Source organism: Miniopterus schreibersii, assembly GCF_964146895.1.
Source record: "Miniopterus schreibersii genome assembly, chromosome: X".
Taxonomy (NCBI): domain Eukaryota; kingdom Metazoa; phylum Chordata; class Mammalia; order Chiroptera; family Miniopteridae; genus Miniopterus; species Miniopterus schreibersii.
Window position 1 is genome coordinate 83,312,973 of NC_138104.1, and position 12,793 is coordinate 83,325,765.

At 41.4% G+C, this 12,793-nt stretch overlaps 1 protein-coding gene across 2 annotated transcripts in view; it reads left to right on the forward strand.

Annotated features, from left to right (window-relative positions):
- The window catches only part of SRPX (sushi repeat containing protein X-linked), an 84,042-nt gene that overhangs the window by 66,703 nt on the left and 4,546 nt on the right, over positions 1 to 12,793 (forward strand). For both annotated transcript variants that reach the window (XM_081125617.1, XM_081125616.1), the window contains 5 exons: positions 3,247 to 3,373; positions 6,601 to 6,722; positions 7,441 to 7,620; positions 9,084 to 9,217; positions 11,719 to 11,840. In XM_081125617.1, the coding sequence (XP_080981743.1) occupies positions 3,247 to 3,373; positions 6,601 to 6,722; positions 7,441 to 7,620; positions 9,084 to 9,217; positions 11,719 to 11,840 (685 nt within the window). The remainder of the gene's footprint in view (positions 1 to 3,246; positions 3,374 to 6,600; positions 6,723 to 7,440; positions 7,621 to 9,083; positions 9,218 to 11,718; positions 11,841 to 12,793) is intronic.

Here is a 12,793-nt window from a genome sequence, read left to right on the forward strand (position 1 = left end):
AGCAACTTTGTTCATTTCATTCATGGGAATTGATAATAACTTAAACAGCAGTGATGGCCATGGTTATATATTGATACACTTAGGTTTCTGGTGCATCTGTGAAGGACACCCAGCGAGCTATTCTCATCAGCTGAAAGAGAGGGCATGATGCTTGAGGATGCAACAGAATCCAGTCCTGCTGCTGCTCTTCAAGGATATATGGGGGAGCCATAGCAGGCCACCGCAAAAGAATGTGTGGGCAGAGGCTGGAGGAAAATAACTAGTCAGCAGCTGGCAGACACACAGAAGTGTTTGGCTTATTAAAATAATTTAGAAATATTTGCTCATGTCTTAAAATCCCAGACCACAAAGAAACTCCAAAAGTGGGGAAATGGTTTCCAGTCTATAAATGGGGATAATGATAACAATCCTTAGTCTAGTGAGTGGTTGTGAGAACTCAATGAAATAATGCAGAGATAGTATTTCACATGGGGTGGGCATTTAGGGGGGTCTGGTAAATACTAATTATTAATTTTAGTAATTTATTTCTTCCTATTTCTCATTTGGAAAAGCACTGCTTCTGAAAAACTAGGTCAGCCTTGACCGATCGTTGTTAGCTAGACATAAGCTGGCTTTTCGAAACTCTGAGTCTCATCACCCAGGTAACCTAATTTGGAGCTTGTTTGCTCACAGTGTCAGTATATCTAATTGATACCAAAAACAGCCTAGCATATCATCCAGGTGTCTAGTTTACATGGCACAGAGACTAAGAGAATCTCTTCACTCTAACAGTGTTGCTCGAATTAAAAGTAGCACAGTGTAATTTTACATTGAAATCGACCTCTCCCAATCCTTCCTTTTGCTTTAAATTTTTTTCTTTAAATAAATTTTTTTATTGAACTTATTGGGGTAACATTGGTTAATAAAATTACATAGGTTTCAGGTGTACAATTCTATAATATATCATCTGTATATTGTATTGTGGGTTCACCACCCCAAGTCAAGTCTCTTTACATCACCATTTATCCCCCTTTTACCCTCTTCTACCTCCCCCCACTCCCTTTTCCTCTGGTCATCACCATACTATTGTCTGAGTCTATGAGTTTTTTTGGGAGGTTGCTTAATCCGTCACCCTTTTCACTCAGCTAAAACCCCTACCCTGACAGCTGTCAGTCTGTTCAATGTATCTATGAGTCTGTTTCTATTTTGTTTGTTAGTTTATTTTGTTCATTAAATTCCACATATAAGTGAAATCATGTGGTACTTAATCTTTCTCAGACTAGCTTGTTTCACTTAGCATAATGCTCTCCAGGCCCATTCCTGCTGTCACAAAGGGTAAGATTTCTTTCTTTTTTTACAGTGGAGTAGTATTTCATTGTGTAAATGGAGCACTGATTTTTTTATCCCTCATCGACTGGTGGGCACTTGGGCTTTACATTTAAAAAAAAATAAATATGCTTTCTATGATGAAATTGCCAACTATATCGGACTAGTAGGGGGCAGATATCGTATACTTGTCTTTCTGATTCACCCTAAGCTGTGAAGTGTTCGTGTGAATTATGAAAGTATGTCTTTTATTACCTAGCATAGTAAAAAAATATATTTTTATAAACTTAGCAACTGAAATTAGATGCCTCAAATGCATTTAAAGCAGCTTCCATTTCATCACAACATTTATATACTTTATTTTATTAATTCTAAGAAGCATATTTTTTCACCCTGTAATATCCCTGACATTGGGCTGTATCTCGCAATTGATAATGACTTAGATTCAGTAAAATATGGTGGTTATTTTGGTATTAGTGTATTAAGGCTATAAATTCACACTCTAGCATGATATAGAATAAAAATAAATTTGGATAGCTGAATTTATCAAATTGTTTAACAAATGATTAATAATTTCTTACCTTAAATAAAAAGGGAAGTTATTAAGACAAGACATGGGAGAAAGTATATGAAGACTTCATTTGGTGCATTTAGTATTTCAAAGATGTTTGTGATTCAGAATCAAATGACATTTAACTTTCATTCAGGTTGTGGTAACATTTAAATACTTATCAGTTGGCATGTAAAGCAATGAAAACCTGAATGTTGTTAACTTACTATGCCCCCTTGAAATGCATTCTCTACCTGTTTAGAATCATCAAGTAGAATTTGCTAAAGTTTTAACTCCCCTTCTTGTGATTTCACTTCACCTATAATAAGACAGAATCCAACCCAATGTAGAACTGACATCTCATTTATTTTTAGCCCCCATTATCAACCCATCCTTGATAGTGGGGGGGCATACATTTCATTACCACTTAAACTACTTGGGGAAATTTGGAAGGTTTTTGGATGAACAGAGCCAAGGTAAAACTGCTATCCAAAATCAGAGACTATAAGTGTGGCCCAGTGACAGAAGAGAGAGTGGACACACACAGAACACTGTTCATTTTAAGATTGAAGAATATGTTCAGGATGGATAAAGCCAGAGGAGAGAGGGCTTGTTCCAAGGGTAAGTGCTCTGCCTTGGGTTTTAATTCGCACTGTTACTACATGCATGGCCTTAAATATATCACTTAAGCTTTCTGAGCCTTAGTTTCCACATATTTAAAATGAGAGCATTGGGTGGCTCCTGTAAGCCTCCATAGCATTTTCTTTTACCTCTCCTGGGGTAGTGCTATTTCTGTCTCATGGCATATTTTATGTGTGCTGATGCAGTCTCCTTAATTGACTGTAAACTCTTTGAGAAACACATGATTCTCTTGTCTTTATGCACCTCAACCCCAGGAGTTGGAATGATGCCTTAGGTAAGGCAGGCACTTACTAAAGATTTGTTGTGTTGAATTCAATTGAAGTGGATGAGAGCTAAGGTACCTTTCTTTAATATCCTATGATGCTGTTTTTAAAGCACAAGGGACCCACTACAGCTGAATGACTTCTAGGTTTAGCTGGGTTACTGCCATACTGCTAAGTCAGTGGGCAGAATTGAAAAATATGGGGAAGAAGCTATAGCTAATAAATTATGCCTGTAAGACACCTAGCAAAGCCAGTTGATTGCAGGCTTAGCCATGCACATGTGAGTACCCAAACAATCTTCAAATCTCAGCAAGAGAGAAGGGGCAAGATGAAGGGAGGGAAGAGAAATACAGAGGGGGTGAAAAAACCCTTCAAAAATGAGGAGTGCCTAGAGCTATTAGCATGTCAAATGCTGGGTGTCAAAACCCAAGTCCACAAGATAGTTCTTGATGATGGTGAGAACTATAACTCTGCTTATATTTTCAGATATGGAACCTCCTAGAATCAAGTGCCCAAGTGTGAAGGAACGCATTGCTGAACCCAATAAGCTGACAGTCCGGGTGTCCTGGGATACCCCTGAGGGAAGAGACACAGCAGACGGCATTCTAACTGAGTAAGTGAAACTTAGCAGATGGAATGATGTTACCTCTTTTATATGAGATATTTACTACCCAGAATGGGAAGTGTATCTACACTGGTCTATTGATGCTTTAAGACTCAGTCCAGCACTCTGTCAGATACTCCTCATTCATGTTTTATTTTTTTTCCATAGTTGTTTTTCCCCATCTGACATACTATATATTTTACTGATGTATTTGTTTACTGCCATGTTCCTAATGTTCAGAACCATGCCTAGCACATAGTTGGTACTCTGAATATTTGTTGAAGGGAAGTCAGAAGGGGTGTTGGGAAGAAGGGAAGAGGAGGGACAGAAAGAGGAAGAGGAAGCCACTTGGTTAATTCAGGGATATAATCACCCCCATTGCTCACCCAGAGGGCACCTCCTCACGCCCCCAGGCCTTACTAAGCCATCACCGCACTGGAAGCCTCTGTGTTTCCCAGGTGGAGCCAGATGCCGCCCCTTTTGTGCTCTGTGAATATGGTTTAATACAGACCTTTTCCATCCCCCTTTTTGGCACCTGTTTCTTCCAAAAATTGTTATTTTTAACTTATCTTTTAAAACTTGTAACCAGAGCCTGGCCAGCATGGCTCAGCGGTTGAGCATTGACCTAGGATCCAGGAGATCACGGTTCGATTCTCGGTCAGGGCACAGGCCCGGGTTGCAGGCTCGGCTCCCAGTGGGGGACATGCAGGAGGCGGCCAATCAATGACTCTCTCATCATTGATGTTTCTATCTCTCCTCTCTCTTCCTCTCTCTGAAATCAATAAAGACATTTAAAAAAATAAATAAATAAAACTTGTAAGCACATGAAACACATACAGAAGAAGCTTATTAAAAAGAGCAGGGGGTTTCCTGCCTTCTTCCCCACCCCAACCCCATTCTCCAGGACCAATTGCATTCATAATTTAACCTACATCCAAAATGCTTTTTAATGGATGATTCCATTTGGTGAAGTTAGCTACATATTCTGATCTAGTATCTGGACCTGTACCCCTGCAGATATTTGGTTGACCTTCATGTTCCCTGGAGGTCGCTACTTCATGTCACCATTTTCACATCCATGCCTTAAAGTTCATGGCCCTGTTAGACTTCCCACTGAGTTCCCATCTGTGGACGAAGATAGCTCTGACTTATCCCCTGGTGAGCCACACAGCAGGGAAAAACCTTCTTATAATCCTATCAACCTAGGCTGTGCAAGATAAAACATTTTAAAGCAATTATTAGTAATAACAGAAAATCTACTAGGAAGAGGTTGAGTCTCCCACCCCTAGAAGGATATTTTTTTCTACACCCCGATAATTTTCTCCCAGTGTACCATCTAGCTTGATAATATTACTAGTTTTGTAGCTCCTTGTAACTCCTCCAAAAATAAAGTTCAAACTTTATGAAGAAAATTATTTATTTGCTGTCACATATGCATGTCACAAACCCCTAACGAGAAACTTTGGGCAATTAGGATTTTTTTTAAAAAGTCACAGTTAACATAATCAGGGATTAGGTTTTACCTTGGCCTTTTTTTTTTTAAAGTCTCGCTTGAGGACATTTTTTTCCATTGCTTTTCAGAGGGAGTGGAAGGGAGAGAGAAAGAGAGAGAGAGAGAGAAACATCAATGTGAGAGAGACACACTGATTGGTTGCCTCCCGCACATACCATGACCAGTGCCAGGGATCAAGCTTATAACTGAGGTACCTGCCCTTGGCCGAAATTGAACCCGGGACGCTTCAGTCCGTGGGCAGACACTCTAACCACTGAGACAAACCTGCTAGGACTTACCTTGGCCTTTTAATGGGTAATCTGTGTTATGGTTAGAAATGTGACATTTTAAAAGAGCATCTTAGTAGCCCCGACCCCTCTGTTCGGAGCAACTATCTGCTTCCAGAGTTCTACAGCCCAGAGCTGGCAGAGGCTTGGAGCAGGATGTTAAGAGGAGCGCACTCTGGCAGAGTGAGGCATTCAGAGGGGACTGTCATGTCCCCTTTTCAGTTCTCTCGAGTGAGCTCCTTACTTCTCTGGCATTTGTCTTGCGACCCCTCCCCCCATGTCTCATGCAAGGTACTGTGATTTAGTCCCCTTGTAAGAGGGAAGGTTCTAGTGTGAAGCTCTGAGATAACTGCTTCCCGTGAGTGCCCTTATTTATTCCTCATGACTGTTATTTGCATGTCACCAATGAGAAAAAGTCTCCAAGAGGTTAGCAGCCACTCATATTTGAAGTATGATTCCTCTCAGGTTTATCTGCATTTCAGTTGTGCTTCCTGAGGACCTTAAAGTATCTAAGGCCCAAAGTGACATGTCTCTAATGGTGGGATTTCTGTAATTTTTCTTCCAAACCCCTCACTTCATACCTTGTAAAGAGCCACCTTAGACAAGGCTCTAAGGTATAAGGTTCTCCTCAACGGTAACAGTGATAATTTCACATGTCCATTGTTAGCAAATATTCTTATCATTCTTAAGAACTGTAGAGAGAAATTATTTGTCTATTGAAAAACAAAATCTGGCGTTTGATCATGTTGTGCCTCTTGGTGTTCTTATCAGACAGCCAAGAAGAAAGATACTAGAGTCACCCTAGCTGTGTGATCTTAGGCAAGTTCCTTAACTTTTCAGTGCTACAGTTTCCTTATCTGTGAAAAGGAGATACTAATACCTACCTCATAGGGTTATTGTGAAGAGTAAATAAACTACTATATGTAAAATGCCTAGAACCGTGCCTGGCACATATAAGGTTTGTGTAAGTGCAAAGAACAATATTATTATAATTATCATTATTATCACCAAGGAATCACAGCAAAATTGAACTTTTGCTCAGGAAAGGTCTCCACTGGCCCAAATAGAAAAAGAAAGTTTCAGTACCCCCTGCAGGCCCAAATTGCCAATGACTGCTTAAACTATACTCTAAAGAGTTGGACCCTGGGTTCTCAGCTTCCTCCGTCCTCTGTTCTACCTTCCAGTGAGAAAAATAAATATAAACTTCCCAGGAATTAGAGACTTCTATTTTCTAGTCTCAAGGAGCTCTTCCAAAACAAAGTAAAGCTTAGAAAATTATATTCTTCAATCAATCTTTGTTCTAGTCAAACTGGCCTAGTGGTTGTCATGGCATCCTCTGCAGGGTGCTCAACAAATGCCTGTAATGATAATCTTTGATCATTAGACCCACAATGGCTTAAGTGTTCGAGGTCCATAATGATCATCTTTGCTCTTTCTGTTTTCTCTCCCCCCTTAAGTGTTATTCTAAAGGGCCTCCCCCCAGGCTCGAATTTTCCAGAAGGAGACCACAAGATCCAGTACACAGTTTATGACCGAGCAGAAAACAAGGGCACTTGCAAATTTCGAGTTAAAGTAAGAGGTAAGAATACTGCTTATTGGCTTTACCCCCTCTTTACAAGAGCAAAGGGAAGCAGGCACTCAAGCAAGCACCCTCTTTGAGCACCCACTCCATACAGGTATGCCCCAGCTTGGGTTCACCTCTGATGAAGCTGAGAAAGTGCCATCTTAATGCCTGAATTTCACAATACAAATCCGGATGAGGTTCAGTGCTGGCAGCTTACTTAAGGAGTCTGAGAGCAATAAGCTAGTCTCACATGAGCCCACCCCTGGCTCATGAAAAATATTACTCGATAACTTTTCCATCCCTGGGCTTGGGTAACCAGCTAAAACCTGCAAGTCCTCCTATAAGGGAGGTTAGAAGCCCCCTAGGTTCGGCCATTGGACCATGTCCTTGGTGTTCTTGAACCTTTGGTCTACCTGAAAAAAGAAGTGTTTTTAAGGTTTATTTTATGCCTGATGGTTTGGACAGCGAATTACTAACTATCTTCACTGTGTACTCTTCTGTGTTCGACTTCCTCTTATAAAACACAGGGGACTAAACCAGTTGATCTCAGTGGTCTCACTGGTACGAACAGTGACCATTCCAAGGAACTCCCCCCTAGCCAGATGGGCACCCATGCTGATGTAGAAAGCTGATGACAAAGCTTGCTCAGGGTGCACCTGAGACCTCCCTTTCCCTGCTTACTCTTTGGAGGGGAACTCAGCACTGAGACCCATTTGGGCTTGTCTCCCTACAGTCAGACGCTGTGGCAAACTCAACGCCCCAGAGAACGGTTACATGAAGTGCTCCAGTGACGGGGATAATTACGGAGCCACCTGCGAGTTCTCCTGCATTGGTGGCTACGAGCTACAGGGCAGCCCGGCCCGAGTGTGCCAGTCCAACCTGGCGTGGTCTGGCACGGAGCCCACCTGTGCAGGTACGTGTGCAGCGCTCTCTGTTGCCCGCAGCAGAAGCTGAAAATCCCTTGGTTCTGGATTCCAGCACAGGGAAGAATCCCTTGGTTCTTTGAAAGATTCAGTGTCATCCCTCTTCATCCGATGGGTAAAAAATAGCTCCTGGATTCTTGCTGCAGCTCATTTCACCCACCCTCCTCCTTTGCCTCTGCCTACCTTCTGATTTCTCTTTCACCACCTCTAAGGAAGAAGCTGGATGGGAACCCAGGACCAGCCTTTGGCAACATTATGAATCAGCAAAGCTTGCTCTAGTTACACTTGTTGCTTCCTTCGACAAATGTAAGATTTTTTTGTCCGAAGGCAGTATACCATGTGTCCAAGTCATATAATGCCTATTTTGCAGCACTGGCTTGAAAGTCATGCAGACCTTGGATATTTAGAATCCTTCCTCCTATGTCAAATGAGGAAGATAATGCCTACTATTTGAGTTGTTGAAAGAATTAAATGAGGCCATCCATTGAGCAGTGGAATAGAGCAGTGCCTGGCTCGGGGTAAGCCCTCAATACATGTCAGCTGTTATTACTGAGGAATAAAACTTGAACTGGGTAGCAATAACAGTGCGAAATCTGGACTAGTCAGAAAATTCTTGATATATCTTTTATTTATATGCTCCTCTTTTTGTCTCTTTTTCTGGTCCTTCCTCATCTTGATGATTTTCCTTTAATACCAGCCATTGAGAGTTAGATGAGAGAGAGATGTGCATCATCAGCTAAATGCCTGAGGTTCTTCAATTTCATATCTCTTTTCTTCCCTATCTCACTTCCTGGAGTTGAGAGAATAATGATCCCTCCCACCCCTTCCCTACATGTCCACATCCTAATCCCAAGAACCTGTGCATATTTTGCCTGACATGAAAAAAAGGATGTTGCATATGTCATTAAGTTAAGGATTTTGAGGTGGGGAGAATATCCTGTATTATCCAGGGGGGGCAATGTAATCACAAGGGTCTTTCTAAGAGGGAGGCAGAGCGGCTGTCAGAGCCAGAGATCAAGATGATGGAAGCAGAGGTCAGAGAGACAAGAGATTAGAATGAGCTGTGCTGCTGGCTTTGAAGATGGAGGAAGGGCCATGAGCCAAACAATGCAGGTGGTCTCTAGATGCTACAAAAGGCACAGAAACAGGTTCTCTCCTAGAACATCTGGGGGAACCCAGCCCTGCCAACACCTTGACTCTAGGCCAGTGAAACCCATTTCAAATATCTGGTGGCCAGGACTGTAAGCCACCAAGTTCCTGGTGATTTGTCCCTAATGTATTTTCCCATTCCTCTATCAGTGCTTCTTGGGACTACCTCCTGAATAACTGTTTACAATTGAATCTTTATCTCAGGGTCCACTTCTTACACACATGGTTCTGTGTGCCATCATAGGCTATGTTAAGCCAGAACAAGTAGAGCATTTCTGACCTATCTGGCCCTTTCTGATTATAGCCATGAATATCAATGTAGGCGTCAGAACAGCAGCTGCACTTCTGGATCAGTTTTATGAGAAAAGGAGACTCCTCATTGTATCTACACCCACAGCCCGAAACCTCCTCTACAGGCTGCAGTTGGGAATGCTACAGGTGAGTCCTTGGGGCAAGGACAGGAAGAGACCTCTGATAGGAAGGACCCAGTCATTTCATGAAAAGTAAAAGCCAGTTTCAATGCTTAATCCATTTACCGTGAGCTTCAGGTACTGGTACTTTAAAGTTACCACTGTTCATTTCTGGTTCTGGAGCATAACCTGATTAACATGGACTCTTCCCCAGCACTAACCCAATCATTTTCTGACTAATGAGGTTAGTTTGTCTTCACTAATGAGCCACACCGGCATTCTGTCCAGGCCCAGCCAAAAAACAATTATCTTTGCTGAACCTGTCCAGGATATGCCTGGGCTGGAGGTGATCAATTGTTCGCTCAAAAGTCTGGCTCAGGGAATAAGGGGAGATTCTACCTTGGGCCTCAGGTTCTACCCCCAGGGAGCTTCCTCAGCTTTCACAGAGCCCCTCAGAGAGTGACAACCATCTTTAGAACACTGGGTCTCGAAGTGTGGTCCATGGACCAGTGGCATCAGCATCACCTGGGAGCTCGCTAGAGATGCAAATGCTCAAGTCCCCATTCTGGCCCTTGGATCACAATCTACATTTTAATTAGATTGGGTGATTCCTAAGCACCTGAAAATTTGAGGAACACTTTTCTAGGAAATGTGCTCTACTTAGCTGTGTAAATTTTGTAACTACACAATGAAGCAACCAGTATCTTTAAGAAACAACAGCTAGATACTGAAAGGATCAAACTAGAAGTTGTTTGATTTTGTCTTTAAGCTTGTTTGCAATAGGAGTGGCCAACCTGACTGGATGCTAAAGAAGCAGGATGTACATTGGGTCATGGACACTGTGCCCCACTTTTTTTGAGGACTATTTCATTTATTACAGTGAATAGAACTAAGTGTTTAGAACAAGCTTGGGTTAATCAAAAGCTACAATTTTACTTCTCACTTCAGCATTAATACAATGAATCATAAATCTTCGTTCTCCTCGCATGAGTTAAGGACTTCCCATGAACTCTGAACAACCACACAAAATTTTTCAGGCTCCTTAAATAAGAACCCAATTCATGATGTCTTTATCACCATTCCTGCCACATCACCTCCATTCTTGTATTCCCTTGTCCTAGCTAGGAGACTTGCTCTTCAGGTAACACAAGCTCACACCACTCCATTGTGTGGGAAATCGGCCTTGCAGGCTCTATTCAATGATCATACATTTCCTGACCTCTTCTTATTCCATAGAAAAATGATTAATCCAAACAACTTGCTTTTCCTCTATGTTGACAAACTATGACTTTTATAGGTAATTTTTTTCAATCTTATTCTTTAATTTATCTTGTTGAAAATATTATAAATGTCCCCTTTTTCCCCTCATTGACTCTTCCCATCCCCCTCCCCCTGTCCTTCACCACACTATTGTCTGTGTCCATGTAAAATTTTATGGGAACACAGCCACACTCGTTCATTTGTGCATTGTCTATGGCTACGTGTGCACCACATTGGCACAATTGTTTAGGACAGAGACTGTCCAGCTCTGCAGAGCTTAACATATATACATTCTGGCCCTTTGCAGAAAAAGTCTGCTGACCCCTGCCCTAGTCTAGCTCATTTCCTCGGGTACCAGCAGAATTACCAATCAACAGGCTGGATAAGATATTTGGCATCAATGTGTATATGTGACCTCCCCCAACTCAATATATTTATATTGTATTTTGTATTTTAACCAGAGCCTTCAAAGGGTGGTTTGATCAACTTAGATATTTCATTTGGAATAATAAAAAGTATATTTTTACCTTTTTAAAGTTTGTTTGTTTGTTTGTTTACCAGTTCTGTCATCAATATATGGTTGTTTCAGTGGAATTGTCATTTAAAAATGGTGTTCTAATAATTCAGGAGGTTCAAATTTCTTTTCCCATTTAGGCAGATTTGTCTTATGTTATTTTTTGTTCCCTATTGCCATTGCTGCTCCTGATGAGAAACCTCCTGGCACATGATTGAATAGGCCATGTTCCTGCAGCTCTTGCCAAGGACCAGCTCAGAGAGCTGGAACTTTTATTCTTGTTTCTCTGATGTGCTGCGGGTGGGGCGGGGCTGGGGACGGGGGGGGGGGGGGGGGGGGGGAGGCTGGGGGCTTAGAGCAAGAGATGCATAGAGTAGATACAGGTCAGATAGGGGTACTCTGGAAATATTTTTCTCTCCTTGCAAAGACAAATTTAGAATCCTCTGGAGGTATTCTTGGACACTTTCTAGGAAATTTGGCTCATGTAAGATCTTACCCCATCTGGAAAGACAGAGACTGCTATTTACTTAGGTTTTCAAAATTCCATTGCCAAGCCATTTCTGAATGATTCTTCTAGGAAGGTATTAAGGTTTTATAGCCACTGGTTTCACCCAATTTTCAAATTTTAGGACAGTGTGGAGTGGGCAGATAAACTTCCAAAAACAGACCAATTCTGTTTCCTTCAATCTGTAGTTTCACATGGACGTCCCTTTCTTCAGCCATGCTCACACCTCCCCTATTGTTTTTTTTTCCAGCAAGCACAGTGTAACCTGGATCTTCGACATATCACTGTGGTAGAGCTGGTAGGTGTGTTCCCGACCCTCATTGGCAGGATAGGAGCAAAGATTATGCCTCCAGCCCTAGCTCTGCAGCTCAGGTAGGGGGACGCCCTGTCCTTAAATTTTCTCCCCTATAAATATACTTTTTCTGATCATGGTCCCTGATATCTTTCTATTCAGTATTGATTCCAGGTAACCTTCAACATTTAATTGCTTTTATTTATTTAATTTTGTCCTGTTGTATTTACATCTATAACTTCCTTTGAGATCAGTGCCAAATCTTCAAAATTTGCTACACATCCATTGCAGGCAACACTCAGGGAGGTTATTCTACATAAAACAATGAACAAAAGGTCACAAAACTAACAGTAAAATCACCAACAAACTTATAGCATAAACGAGGATAATTTGTGACAACAAAAACATAAAGGAGGAGGGAGTAAAAGTCAGAATTTGCAAAGGAGGATGGAGAGCAGAGAAAGGACCACTGTATATGTGAAACTTCATTTTTCATAAACCTAATGGTAACTACACACACAACCCAAAACCGAGACACTTAGCATAGAAAAAGAGGAAACATGGGAAAGAAGTATGGAATACCACCAAACAAAAACAACAGACAGAAACACAAAGGCAAAGAACCAATGGAGGCACAGAACTACCAGTAAACAAAAGATAAAATGGCTATAAAAATACTAATATGTCAATAATTGCCCTAAATGTAAATGTACTGAATTCACCAATAAAAAGGCACAGGAGTAGCAGATTGGATGTGAAAACAAAACCCAACTATAAGCTGTCTTCATGAGACACATCTAAGCTGCAAAGACAAAGAGTCAAACCAAAAGGGTAGAAAATGATTCTCAAAACAAATACTATCCACAGAAAAGCAGGTGTAGCCATACTTATATCTGACAAAATAGATCTCAAGATAACAAAGGTAAAAGAGACAAAGATGGACGTTTTATAACGATAAAGGGGACACTACATCAAGAAAACAACACTTCTTAACATATATCCACCCATCCAGGGAGCACCGAACTACATAAAG